At 36.5% G+C, this 14,278-nt stretch overlaps 1 protein-coding gene across 2 annotated transcripts; it reads left to right on the forward strand.

Moving 5' to 3' along the window:
• The first annotated feature begins 294 nt into the window (after positions 1 to 294).
• Positions 295 to 13,461, forward strand: mtmr12 (myotubularin related protein 12). Of its 2 annotated transcripts, none has more exons than XM_056746681.1 (16): positions 295 to 500; positions 2,596 to 2,653; positions 3,022 to 3,161; positions 4,064 to 4,136; positions 4,636 to 4,772; positions 4,873 to 4,960; positions 5,682 to 5,805; positions 6,166 to 6,235; positions 6,353 to 6,450; positions 6,766 to 6,890; positions 6,990 to 7,068; positions 7,239 to 7,309; positions 7,663 to 7,832; positions 8,282 to 8,458; positions 10,731 to 10,883; positions 11,031 to 13,461. In XM_056746681.1, the coding sequence occupies exons 1-16, from the start codon at positions 432 to 434 to the stop codon at positions 11,616 to 11,618; spliced, it is 2,220 nt and encodes a 739-aa protein (XP_056602659.1). In that variant the 5' UTR covers positions 295 to 431; the 3' UTR covers positions 11,619 to 13,461. The 2 variants fall into 2 exon arrangements, with proteins under 2 accessions (XP_056602659.1, XP_056602661.1); XM_056746683.1 differs by having other exon boundaries at positions 420 to 500; positions 4,069 to 4,136.
• The last annotated feature ends 817 nt before the right edge of the window (positions 13,462 to 14,278 follow it).

Genomic DNA, 14,278 nt, shown 5'->3' on the forward strand with positions numbered 1-14,278 from the left:
ATAATCGGGTCAAACATTTGTTTCAGACCAGTATTTCGATAATGCACGAGTCAGCTACAGTAATTCAATCTTCAGTAAGTGTTTGTGCTCCATAACAAACAACACAAAGGCCTTCATTGTATGTCCATTCTAGTGGCGATTGCTCATTGGCTTAAAATCGAGGAAGTGAATCTGATTAACAGCCGAGTAAACCAATGAACAATAAGCGACTTTAGGCAGAAACTGGACTGCCTATTCACGAAGAACCAATGACGTAGAATGGGCGCGGTTTGCTGTCAGAGCTAATTTCTCTTCAGCCAAAATAAATTTAGGTGGAGGCTGGTAAAGCGAGAGAGAGAGAGAGAGAGAGAGCCAAAGAGCCAAAGTTGTGTTTGAGCTCTCCCGGATTTCCACCTGACTGCTCGGGACGCGGGATATTGGGTACAAGCAAAATGTTGAGTTTGGGGAGCGGAGGAGCGAAATCTACTAAGCCGTCATTTGTGTCCTATGTTACGCCTGAGGTAAGTGAGACAATGTAACAATGTAACACGTTTGTTGTTTTCAAAACAGTTGTGTGACACAGATTGGCGACTCAAACAAGAGTTGAAACAGTAGACAGTCCTGCACGGGGCGGGGTTATGTCTCATGCTGAAAGTTGACATTGTTGAATTGTTGAAGTTTAACCAAACGAGGAAATTCGTTTTGTGCGTTTTACGTTCGCGCGTGAAAATAAACGTTATACGCCAACGATAAAACCACTGCTGGGTTTACGAGTGAAATGCGTATTTTCAAAAAGTATTCACATCAAAAAGTAAACAGTTTTTATATATTTCTTATATTTATTCACGTACGTTTTTATGATAATTGTTGCATTACAGAAAACGCTTATACGATAAGTGACGCTGTCATGTGACGTGTGCTTAGTTCATTCTTGGTTATGTCTGCGTCTAAATGTTCGCGCGCGTGTGTATGTCATGGGATGAGTCTCTCGACCCTTTGTTGGTTAATATGGATAATGAGTTGTGTATCTTTTTTGTTCATTGATAAAAGTGTGCTCCACTTAGAATAGTAGAATAAGAATAGAATTAGTACTGTATTACATTTTGTCTAATGCAAAATCACATTAGCAGGTGAATAAAGTGAATGACATATTGTATTATATTGGGCTTTACAAACATTGCAATTTGCATAAAATATTCCAGTCTGTATGAGGAAGAAGTGGTCTAATGTGTTCTGAAGAACTCGCAGCATTCCTCGGACTTATTGCTGTTGGTTAAACATTATTATTACACGGCTTGTTGGAATGCTTGATTCTGATTGGCCGCTCGCGACATTTGCAGGTTCGTTATTCCCGGTTAACAACCTCTCAAAACTAATAACACACATTAACCCGGATCAAAGCAAGTCATTTTGACATTTTTTTGACAAATTAGATATAAATATGTCTTTTAATAACATATATGACATTATATTTACGAATGCTTAAACCAAATTGCCCGTTTGTGACATTTGAACATCGTTTCTTACCTTAAAGGGGTCACGGTTAAAACGAGAATATTATCGTTTCGTTTTAGATGTAATGCAATGTGTATACAGGATTTAAGGTTAAAAAAGCTGTATTTTCCACACGTTTGTATGTCCTGTTTGCCCCGCCTCTCTTAAACGAATATTTCATAAAGCTCATCGTTCTTAAAAGCGAGGTGTGATATGATTGGCCAGTAAACAGTTTGTAGTGATTGGTAGAATACTGCAAGAGTCTGACGGAAATGTAACGCTTCTTACCATATTTGGAACATCAGGTTCCAAAGCAATTGTACTGACAGGCACACCTACCTTCCTTGCATATATATTTGGGCGTCTTAGTCAACTCATACCACGAACTGACATAGATTTGTGGGGGTGTGGTTACAGGAGGCGTTTCAGGCAGGTCTGGGTGAGCATTTGCTTTTAGATGGAAACAAAATATGCATAATTTCTGACACTTCAATTTTTGCAATTTTACGTGTCTAATACATGCATGGGCAACTTATAACACACCAAAGACACATAAAAACATGTATTCGTGCTATATGACCCCTTTAAAACCGAGAAGTAAAACAGCTTTTCCTCATGGAAGGTCTGGATTGTGTAAAAATGAGCTTAAAATATATTTCAAATTCACATTTTATGTCTTATTTTGAATGAAACAGGCAAATAAACAGTTAATGAACAAGTTAGCAATAAAACTAAGAATGTCACCAAACAGTCAAGAGTGAACATGCAATAATTACATCTTTAAATTTCTGATGGAGGTGGTCAAAATCGATCCAGGAAGGCATGGCAAGAAGTCATCCACTCTGTCTGCACAAGTTATAAATATTTTTTTCTCATGTGGCAGGTAGCCAGCTTGCAGCAACTAGCCATGTAATAAGGGGGATAATGTACAAACGGCCGGTTGTTACCACAAAATAAGCCCTGTTTTTCATACCTGTTTGCAGCAACAGTTAGCAAATGTCTTTTCGATTCATGAAATGTGACTTGATATGTTTGACATTAGATGTCTGGGTTATCCTGTAATACTTAATTCATAATATGTGCAGATTTATGGCATCGTTTTGTTACCTTTATTTTCTTAAGGAAATAAAATTGGAGAAAGAGCCACCAAAAAAAGAAAAACATCCTGATTTGCTACCAGGTAAGACATTCCTTGCATAATGTTTTGCTACTCATTATTTTTTTGTATTACCTAAACGTCATTAAGATGGTGTTATCGTCCACATGCATTGTTGCTGAATGCATTGTTTACTTCAGGTTAGTCTTCATTGTTGTCATTAAGTCTAAAGTATGGTTTGGCTGTTTAAAACAACTATGGGTGTAGTTTTATGTTTAGACAATTGATCTGTGGATTACTGAGATCACATTTAGTGTAATTGCAGCCTGTGGTGTTTCAGATCATAAAACACCACACCATAGTCAACTGACCACATCTCTTTAAGCACACAACAACTTGAACCACAAACGTTTTATTTTATTTGTGTATGCATAATTGTAATTCTGTTGCAGGAGAAGTGGTGTTCTGCAGTGCCAACCCCATCCTCAAATACACTCAAGATGACCTCTCCCAGCGTGGCGTCTTTGGCACTTTGTTCTGCACCAATTTCCGTGTCACGTTCATTAGCGATGAGATGTCGCAGGAGGAGACCGTAAGTCCATGTGACTGGGTTCATAACACACATCGGGGTGGTTTCTCGTACAGTGCCTGTATGAGTTTCTTTCTGACGCAGAACACAAAAAAAGATATTTTGAAGAATGTTCTTATCCGACACCCATTGACTAGCATTGGTTTTGTGTCCATACAATGGAAGTGAATGGGTGCCGGTGCTGTTTGGTTACCAACTTTCTTGTAAATATTCTCTTTTATATTCTGCGGAGGAAAGAATGTCATGCAGGTTTGAAATGACAAAACGGAGGGTAAATGATGACAAAAATGTTTTTAATTTTGAGTGAACTATCCCTTAACTATAAAAAAATGTACCATGTACCTGTTGCCACAGTGCATGCACAATACATTGCATGAGGAACGGTTCTGCCCAAGTGCTTTCGCTTTAGCTGCCATTTTAGGAACTTGTGCGTTTGGGAGTGAAAGTCTGGTGAGAAAGTGGTGACTTAGAGCAGGTTCACATGGGGAAACATGCATACAGTGCCAAGTACACTGACTTGATATCAGTGTTTGTTTTAGTCATGTAGATGTCATTGAGCGTTTCTCGCCATCTTATAAGATGCAAATGCTGAAGGTTGTACTCTTAAGGTCGGTTGACATTTTGAGGTTCATTATGCTAATTTTAGACTTATATTTCACAGTTGATTTCACACAAAAATATTGTGTGAAAGTTTAATACAGCAGACTAAGAAAGGCAACAGCAAGCGGCTGGCCTGTGTTAAAATACAATACTGATACGCAGCATTGGTTGCTATCTGTCATCAATGTCGACATTGTTATAAATGAGTGGTGTTTAGATCACATAGACATTAAGTGCGACTGGAGTCTTATATTGTCTGTTACATCCACTCAATGCTGTTGTATCAACTGGCCTCTTTGTTCCAGGACAGGAACTTCAAGAACAAACTTTATGGTGAAAATGACATTCCATTAACGTGTGTGGATCACATCTATGGTGGTAATAATTTGTCTTTCTTGTTATTAATGGATAGGTGAGATGATGAGAAACCATTAACGATTAGGGATGTAACCATATTAAAATCTCACTGTACGGTAATACCTCGGTAAAGCCCGCGGTACGATATTAATTGCAATATTTACAAATTATGACTTGGAAACGTGCCATAAGAATCCTTTTTTCTTTATCCTCTAATTATAACTGTTACTGAGGTATGAGTTATAGTACGAGACGATGGGTCAAATGACCTAAAAATCCCTTTTATAAAATAATTGCACCAGATTGACCTTGCCAAAGGTAACATGTATCATTTTTTCTAACATTCTCTATGTTCGGCTTGGAAGACCTATTGTTTCAAGCAGTCATGTTTACACGATAATATTAAGAAAATTTTGCTATAACAGAAACACAATATCGATAATATTGTAACATCCCTATTAACGATATATTGGAAGCGTTTTTCAGTCACATTTCTGTGAAATGTTTTATTTCTTCTAAGTGTACGATGAAAAGAGGAAGTTGATAACAGGAGGGCTCGTGAAGAACAAATACCCGTCAAAAATGATCATTCACTGTAAAGACCTGCGAGTGTTTCAGTTCTGTTTAACATACACCAATGAGGAAGACGCCAAGAAGGTAATGTGTTTGGTGTGAGAAACTAAGGTTATGTATGTGTACAGCACAGTAATGAAGGTAACACTACTTCTACTTCTTTTGTGTTTCTTTGTTTTGTTAGATCTTTCAAGGTATTATACATCATTGTTTGGAGGAGAAATCTCTTAAGTGTCTCTTTGCTTTTTCATATGAGGGAACAACCAGCCCAGGTACTCATTTCAACTGTCCTAGATCTATTGGATGTTTTTATTTCTACTTAAATTTTTTTACAAGATTATTAAATATAGATTATTTAATAAGGTGATATGGTTAAAGTTATCATTTTACATCTGAAATGCATGCCTAGAGACTGTAGCTCAACTGGTAGAGCATTGCATTAGCATTACAAAAGATTGTGGGTTGGATTTTCAAGGAACACACATACTAAAATGTGTAGTTTAAATGCACTGTAAATTGCTTTGAAAAATAGCGTCTTCCAAATGCATAAATGTAATGTAGTAATGTATGCATATTCCAACAGTGGTCCTATAGCACCGACTGCAGAAATCATAGTCTATTACGCTGAAAGCAACTGAAATTCTTCCACACATCTTTCTTTTTATCTTTCATATTATATTTTTGAAATATTATCTTAATCTAATGTAATTTCTTATTCATGTAATGTTCCGCAGAACATGACATGCACCTATCTTATATGTCAAGACTTTAGAAAAGGACAGATTTAAGACTTAGAAAGAAATGAATTGATTTTAGACTACACCGGAGGTGACACAACAATAGAACTCATTATAATTTTAAAATTTGTCCACACTGGATGCGATTTAGGTTCCATGTCACATCCAGCCATACACTATAGTATATCATAGTCCACCTGAACAAAGACTTTGGAACAACAACAGATGTCATTTGTACTAACTGGTGGTTTTGCAGACATGCAGAGGAAACAGGACACAATCTTATTCGACTCACCAAAGGACTGGACCGAGGAGATGAAACGGACCAAAACGAAATGTAGATTGGTCACTGAAAATGAGAACTTTGACCTCTCTCAGAAGTAAGTTCTGCTGCTGTTATCTGAAAGTTTTGCCACCATTTAAACCATTTAGGTTGGATTGAAGTCAATGTCCATGTTTCTTAACACGTTTTAATGTCTAATTCATCTTCTACTGTTTGTTGGACTGTTTGTAGGATTTAAGTCATTGAAAGATAACTCAAATGGTTTTATGCTACTACTTTTATATTAGTGATAGTACAATACCGCCACTGCTTAACACGCCAAGTTTGTTATCAATCAAACAAATTGATTGTAAAAAATATTTTCATAAATCACATCTTTAGCCATACTGGTCTTTATTGTATCAATACAGACATACAACATGTATCCAATAAAATGGAATGTTCTCATGTTCCTCAGGTTACCAAAGTACTTTGTCATTCCATCAGTTATAGATGATTTGTCCAGCCACCAAGGAAAGGGATTACCAGTGAGTTTTATTTTATATTATTCCGTTAGATTTTTTTTTCCAAGATTATGCTTTGTAAATTCTTTGTTTTACTGGTTTAAGGATTATCTAAGGATTTTTTTTTTAAATCTTTTTAAGATCTGGTGCTGGTCTCATCACAGTGGATGTTCCATGTTCAAAGCATCTTTCCTGCCTGTGGCACAGGACGATGGGGATTTCCAAAACCACTTGGATACGTAAATAAATGCACTGTTTTTGACCCACATTCAGAAATACTGGTGAAGTTTCCTCTTATTTCAGTTTTGTGAAATCTCTCTAGTCACAAACTGTGTGTGGGAGTTCATAGGCACAATCAAGGGCGCAGCTATCTATTAGAAAATAGAGTTCCAAGTTTTTTATCTTGTAATGGCTGTACATCTGTGTTTTCCCCTTTCTATTTAAATGAAAGAATAAAAAACATGCAAGCCCATTGCAAAACTGTTGATTTAGCTTATCTTCTGTGAACAGTAGTTTTCAGTTAAGCAATTCTCTGTTACTTTTTTCTGTTGCAGAATGATAAATGCAGTAGCACATAATTATCTGTATTCTGTAAAAACAGAAGATCTCACAGAATCACTTCCTACTATACAAGACATCCAACAGTCGTATAACAAGTTCAAACAGTTCTTTCTTATAGGTGAGTCACAGAATAATCTTTCACAAGAAAGTCTATATCCGTATAAAAAATAAATTAAGGGACATGTTGTACTTGTAATCACTTTTATTGTTTTTGTAGATAATGCAACAGAATTTTGGTTGTCAGATGTGAAGTGGTTCTCTTCCATTGAAAGCTCTGGTTGGCTAGACATCATCAGGTAAGTTGGTTCCCACAGTCACAAGTAGAACCAGAGTGATTGTATCCAGTGAATCGGTTCGTCTGAATAATCACACTGATTGAAAATCTTATGAAAATAGAGAAAATGTGAGAACTCTCGGTTTTCTAGTATCTAGGTTCGTGAAAATATTATGTTCATGTTCTTAACAGACAATGTCTTCAGAAAGCAGTAGAGGTGGTTGAATGTCTTGAGAAAGACAACACAAACGTTCTCATAACAGGTAGGTCTAGCAAGTGTCTCTCAACCAACTTGACAGGTTTTTCTGATGTTGAATGTATATAAAAATATGAAATAAATGTTTTCATATAAATATTTAAATCAGCAAATTCAGATGTACACATACATAAAACATTTGTACATTGACCCTACTGAAGAGTATAAACACTGGCATATTCAAAACAATTTGTTTGAGAGACTGACACTCTCAATATAGGAACAGGGACCTAATGGATAATCTGTTTAAAAACACTATTTTGCATTTAGTGTTGTAGTGTAATGCAGATATGCAGACATTACACACCCTACACTTAAACCGTAAATACTTTATAACTATTTTCTCATGGTTCATTTCAGAGGTAGAGGGCACAGATCTTTGCTGTCTGATTTCCAGTCTTGCTCAGATAATGCTGGACCCTTATTACAGAACACTCACGGGTTTCCAGAGCCTGGTGCAGAAAGAGTGGGTGGCTGGTTGCCATGCCTTCCTGGATCGATGTAATCACCTCCACCAGAAAGATAAAGATGTAATTATTGCATCTCTTGACTGTTTCTTCAGCAGCTTGTTTACATTATGTTTTGATGCTCCTAACTTGTTCATTTGCCGTTTTTTTTTTTTTTTTTTTTTTCAAAATAAAGCAAGCTGCAGACTTGCGTTTTATATTGAATTTATTTTTTATGTTATCCACTTTCATAGTCTACATTTTATTATTTTAAATAGGCCTACTCTACTCTTTAAGACTTCTTATTAGCAACTGTACTACGACTGTACAGGCTGAAATTCAATGCAGGTTAATTTTGTTACCTTGAATAATTTACCAACCCTACTACTGTGAAAATAATTAGTTTCAGTTGGATTGAAGCATTGCATCTTAGGTCATCATCAGTCTTATTTAACTTTTTGATGAATCATTCATCTTACGCACAAATTTATCCATACCTACTTTTTAATTTCAATCTTGTTTATATTGCCTAGTGTCAGTCTCCGGTCTTCCTCCTGTTTCTCGAGTGTGTGTGGCAGCTTGTTCAGCAGCACGTCCCGGCCTTCCAGTTCTCTGAGACTTACCTGACTGTGCTGTCCGACAGTGTTCATGTGCCTGTGTTCAGCACTTTCCTCTTCAACTCTGGATATCACAGGGAAAGTTTTATGAAGGTACACCTTTTTGCTTAAAGTTAATTCCAGGGTTGTTATGTCTCGTTCACAGTTAAGCAAGGACTCTTCTGCATTCATGCCCTTGCGATGTGTAGACAACATAAAAAGCCCTCACGTCAGGATACATTGTGTTGTACTGAGACAGTCCGTGTGACTCCTGCTAATGATGAAATTGTAAGACCACAGATAATGAACAGCAAGTTTATTATGGTTTACTAAAACTATTAAATAGGGATGAACGATAAATGATTGGCCATTTCGGTATCGATAAATGGTCATTTTTTTATGCTATCGTTATCGGCCGATAATAAAAAATTTAGGCCGATATATTTAAGCCGACAAATCATAAATTTCCTCTGTTTAAAGAGAGAGTCCACCCAAAAATGAAAACTGTTATCATAAACTCACCCTCAGATTGTTCCAAACATGTATTAATTTATTTGTTTTGCTAAACACAAGGAAAGATGTTTGGAAGAATGTCAGTAACTGAATCGATCTCATCCTCCATTTACTACGGTGGCCGCAGGGTGTCACTGCGCTGCAACAGAAGAAAACACATGCAAACACAAAAAAACACAAGCAAATTCAGAAAGCATTCGCGTTAGTTTGACGACACATGCCCTGCAAATACTCGAAACACAAACAAACACAGAAACGCGATGCATATACTCGCAACACAAACCGTTTTCTTCTGTTGCAGTGCATTGACACCTAGCGGCCAAGGTAATTTACTGCCAAAATAAATACTATTGGAGTCAATGGGAGATGAGATTGGTTTGGTTACTAACATTCTTTCAAATATCTTTCTTTGTTTTTAGCAGAACAAAGACATTTATACAGGTTTGGAACAATCTGAGGTTGAGTAAATGATGACCGAATTTTTGGGTGAACTATCCCTTTAAACTTCTTCATCTGCACGTTGCTCACAGTTAATACCCAGTACAACACTGTCTTTCTGTCATGATCATTCACTTCCTTTTATTAGCAAAACATTGTTAATGTAGGTACTGTTTTAGATACAGTATTTATGAATGTGTAAATTATAGGAGCAAAAGCATATAGTTCGAGTCAGACTGCTGTGTGAATGTTTTAAGTCTTGAGACCTGATAGATTTCTAGCTATTAAGAAACATTTTCTGGGTTGCTCTGGAAGAAAATCTATAATTTGTTTGTTAAATAAAAACATACCAGAAAAGTTTAAAATAATTATTAACTAGTGTAAAGGCGAAAAAAATAGAACAAATGGTTACCTTGTTTTCTGCAGTGAATGTTTGCAAATAAAAGCAGTTGTCCACTTTTTGACTTTTGTTTCAGTCTAACGGAGTTTTATATAAATATTTAGATTTTAAACAATTATCAGTGCATCCCTACTATTAAGACTTTTCTGTAAATTGAAATCAAATCAAATATAGTAAATAATAAATCAGGAGTTTATTTGCAATAACACAGATAACTCCGTTTTTAAATAAAAAAAAAACATGTTTTTTATGTCATGTTTTTATTGTGTTAGTTAGCTGTATTTGTTTGAATTATTCCTACTTAAACAAAAAACCCAACTGCATGTTGATTGTTATAAATTGGAGTGCTCAACAAATGAACTCGCTAATAAAATAATGAGAAATGTTGCCGTAGCAAAAAACTGAATTAACTTTGAGTTGAGACACTAAAATAAAACTTGAATGGCTGTAAAATACCAAAAACCCATAACAAAAAGTGTTACAAATCATGTAAACTTAAAATATTAAATCTAGTTCAAAATATTAATAAACCTGAAAACAAAACTATAATAAATGTTGACCAAGGTATAATTTGGGCTTAAATAGATCATCTAAAATCTTTAAAAATGATTTTCTTTCATCGTTGACCGCCTACACCCTCATGTAAGTACGAAACCCCCAAAAATATATTTTGAAGAATGTTTCAAAATAAATGTGTGTGACACATTGAGGTTCAAAACACTTGCTTTTGTGCTTCACAGAAGAAAGCATTACATACAGGTTTAGAACGACATGAGGATGAGTAGATTTTCATTTAAGGGCAAAAACCTGTGTGTACATGAGACACTGCCTAACTGTTTAACATATACCATTCCATTTTGGCATTTGACCAATAAGAGAGGCCTCTATAAAAAACAGTCGCTCTATAAAAGAAAACAATCAGCCCACTGTAATGTAATCATTATTCTACATGTGCTCAGAAGTTGGTGGCCATTGCCTGCCTCGCGCAGTCGGACACGTCTCCCTCTAACTGCCTTTGCTTGATTGTCTTGGCAGGTTGAGTCACCGCTAGCACAAAGCGGCCCATTGAGCTGCCCTTCAGTGTGGGACTGGTCTCTACAGTTTGACAGCAAGGCCCAGAATTTCTTCCTTAACCCCCTGTACACCGAGAAAGTGAAACAAACTGTGCGCAAACCTCACAAGCACAAGGTTAGAGGATGAAATTGTCCCAAACAAATGAATAATATTCTTTTGTAAAAGTTGATTTAACTTTGTTTATATGATCTGCAGAACATGGAACATTAAGAGTCGCTTTATCATTGTTTTTTCTGATCGTTTGTTTTCTTATAATTATAGCACCAAAGACAGTTATCCTTACCAAGCACAGCCTTTAAAAGCCCAACCAAGAAAGGCTTCTTCAAAGAGGAGACCGATAGTCTTAAAAAGATATTACGAGTTAAACGAATCAGTCGCTGGATGGGGTCTCCTGACTCCCCCGTCGCGGCCACCTGGGAGTTCTACGAGTCCTGGCGGCGGCGTCCTCTGGACTATCACGGCCTCCTGCTCCCCTGTTTGGATGGACCGGCTATCCGCCTTTGGATGCAGCGCTACCTTCGCTGGATACCTGAGGTGCACATCATGGGCGGTGGATCCGTGGCCATCACAACCAAACTTATGGAACTTCTAGCTCAGGTGCAGGATTTGAAGCGTGTGCTGGAGCAGAGAGACTCATCGAAATCTGCTAAACTCGATAATCGCACGCACCTTCAGCACAGGCCGCTGTTGTTCGGCTCGGCAGGGCATAATTCATCTTTTCCCTTCGCTTACAGTCGCAATCGATCCTTCAAGCCCATCATTCCTACAGGTCTACTGCAAAGGATCGTGCTAACAGACAACCTTGCCAGTCAGGGGGATGAAGTCAGCGAGTTTGTGAGTTTGGTTTAACAGGGAACATGCTTTTACAGCATATATTAAACAATGTTGTTATGATTATTTGATACATTTAGGATAAAGTGGCCTTTTCGGATCCATATGATGCTTAAAGTGCCTTTGATGCCAATCAGATCTTTTCCAACCAAATGTGCCATACTGTATTCATGAGCCGTACATGATGTAAGCTTACTTTTACTTTCTTTTTTTATGTTTCTCCATCTATATCTCAATGGAACATTACCTAGCATTTTCCTTTGTAGACCATCAAACACAGGAACAGGATGTATCCCTCAACTTCCAGCTTTTCCACTGTTTTTGAAAAAAACTTTTCAACAACTTTTCATAGCAAAGTGTTACTTTACAAATTACCAAGTAATATTTATCACAACGCATTTGAGTGAAGTTGGTTCTTGTTTCTTTTAAGATATATGTATGACAACTAGTAGCAGACTCTGGCTGATATGTACAATTTACGTCCCCTGACTTAAACTCCAGACAAGTCAATGCACTCAGCAGCTTGTACATTTTCCATCCATACGATTGCAATGCTGAAAGCTATAAAGTAACTTAACTTCAGCATTTCAATGTGCTCTGTCAGTAAAAGATCTGAAAGCATGCAAAAATACACCTACAGGTATATATAACTGCATCCGCCTACTTCCGGTTAGAAATGAATACAAATAGGACTTGAACTACTGTGTTCCTATGTGATATAGTGTGTGTATTCTTAACTGTCCAAGTTGTTTCTTTTCGTACTGCCAAGTGGTTATTTGCAGTCCCATGCTTAAAGAAACAGGAAGTGTAAAACAATACCTGAGATCCGCCGTGTCTCTAAGACTGGAGGTCTATTGTGTCATGTGCACTTTGTAACTGCTGTTTGGCTACATAGAAATGTTATCAAAGAAATATCACAAGAGTATTAAGAAAAAGATTTCAGACTTTTACTTACACAGCAGGTTGACCAATGAAAATATGCTATAACTTGAATTTATATTCATTTTAAAACACATGTGGTAACTATATGGAAATGTCATAGTAGATTGGAAGCATTTCATGTCATACTGTATATTTGTGTCTGCAGAACTACTGTCACAAACAAACAACAAGCACTTCAGTCATGAATGCTGTTGTTTACTGCCTGGTATTGTTCAGCCTCTGTAATGTATGTAAACTAATGCATGCTTCTTAGGCATAGTTCACCCAAGAATGAAAATTCTATCACCATTTACTCGACCTCTTGTCATTTCAAAGCTGTATGACTTTCATTCTTACACTGAACACAAAAGAAGATATTTTGAAGAATGTTTGTAAGCGAACAACGGTAGCACCGATTCACCTCCACTGGTTTTGTGTCTGCTGTTGAAATATCTTCTGTGTTCAGCGGAAGAAAGTCACAAGAGGGTGACTTAATAATGACAGAATTTTCATTTTGGGTGAACTATTACTTTAAAGCACTGAGAAACATTGTTTCCGGGCCATTTTGTCTTGTTTACACCTTCATCCCTGTTTTGCACAACTGCTCTTTGCTAGTCCGTCACTGTTATTTGAACAGTCAGCTGTTTAATCTTCAGCTAAATTCTGTTCCATTCAGATGTTTCTTGTGCCTAACAGGTACAAACTAGCTGGATAAGGTTATCTGTGTAATTGCTTTGTATAATTTATAATGTTGTGAGAGTTTAGTGTTAAAAAACATTGAATATGTGTAGCCTACATGCTCTGCCTTTTTCAGGAACACTGACTTGCAATTTCCACCTGAGAATAACATTGAATGTTTATTTTTGCACTTGATATATGTAACTTCTTTTTCCTCTCAGAATAGTAATCCTTGAATACAATAAAGGACTCTTCAGTAAAGGACTTGCAGTCATGATCAATTTTAGTTTGAGGTTAAATGGACCACTTCGGGTAAATGGTACAAAATAACTTATTTTTTCACACTCCACACAGATTTGACGAAAATACTAAAACTAGAACATGTATAACCAAATCAAAACGTTAAACAAATACGATTTTATTATACAGGGCTTCGTAAGATTAATAAACGATCATTTTAAATATGTGACCCTGGATCACAAAACCAGTCGCATGGTAACTTTTTTAGTAAAAGCCAAAAATATATTGTATGGGTGAAAATTATCAATTTCTCTTTTATGCCGAAAATCATTAAGATATTAAGTTAAGATCATGTTCCATGAAGATATTTTGTAAATTTCCTACCCTAAATACTTAAAAAAGTTACTTTTGTGAGTGGATGGCCTGCTACAGCACCCCTGATGGACAACTTTTAAGGCTTTTTACTCAATGTTTAGATTTTTTGCAGCCTCAGATTCCAGACTTATAAACGTCTGTATCTCCACTACATATTGTCCTATCCTTAAAAACTCATACATCAATAGAAAGCTTAATTATTCCGCTTTCAGATGATGTAAAAATGTCAATTTCGAAAAATTGACCCATAAGACTGGTTTTGTTGTCCTTTGTCACATATAATAACTGAAACCGGAAGTGCTTATGGGCCAGTGTTTACATCTTGCACATAACGTTTACAAGTATTAAAAAAATCGCTTATGCAAATGACACATTCAAATATAAACACATTTACATTTACTATTTATTGATATAGCCTACTATGAATGATCGAAATCCCCGTTTACTTTAGACACGGTGGGTGT

Source organism: Triplophysa dalaica, chromosome 4, assembly GCF_015846415.1.
Source record: "Triplophysa dalaica isolate WHDGS20190420 chromosome 4, ASM1584641v1, whole genome shotgun sequence".
Lineage (NCBI taxonomy): Eukaryota > Metazoa > Chordata > Actinopteri > Cypriniformes > Nemacheilidae > Triplophysa > Triplophysa dalaica.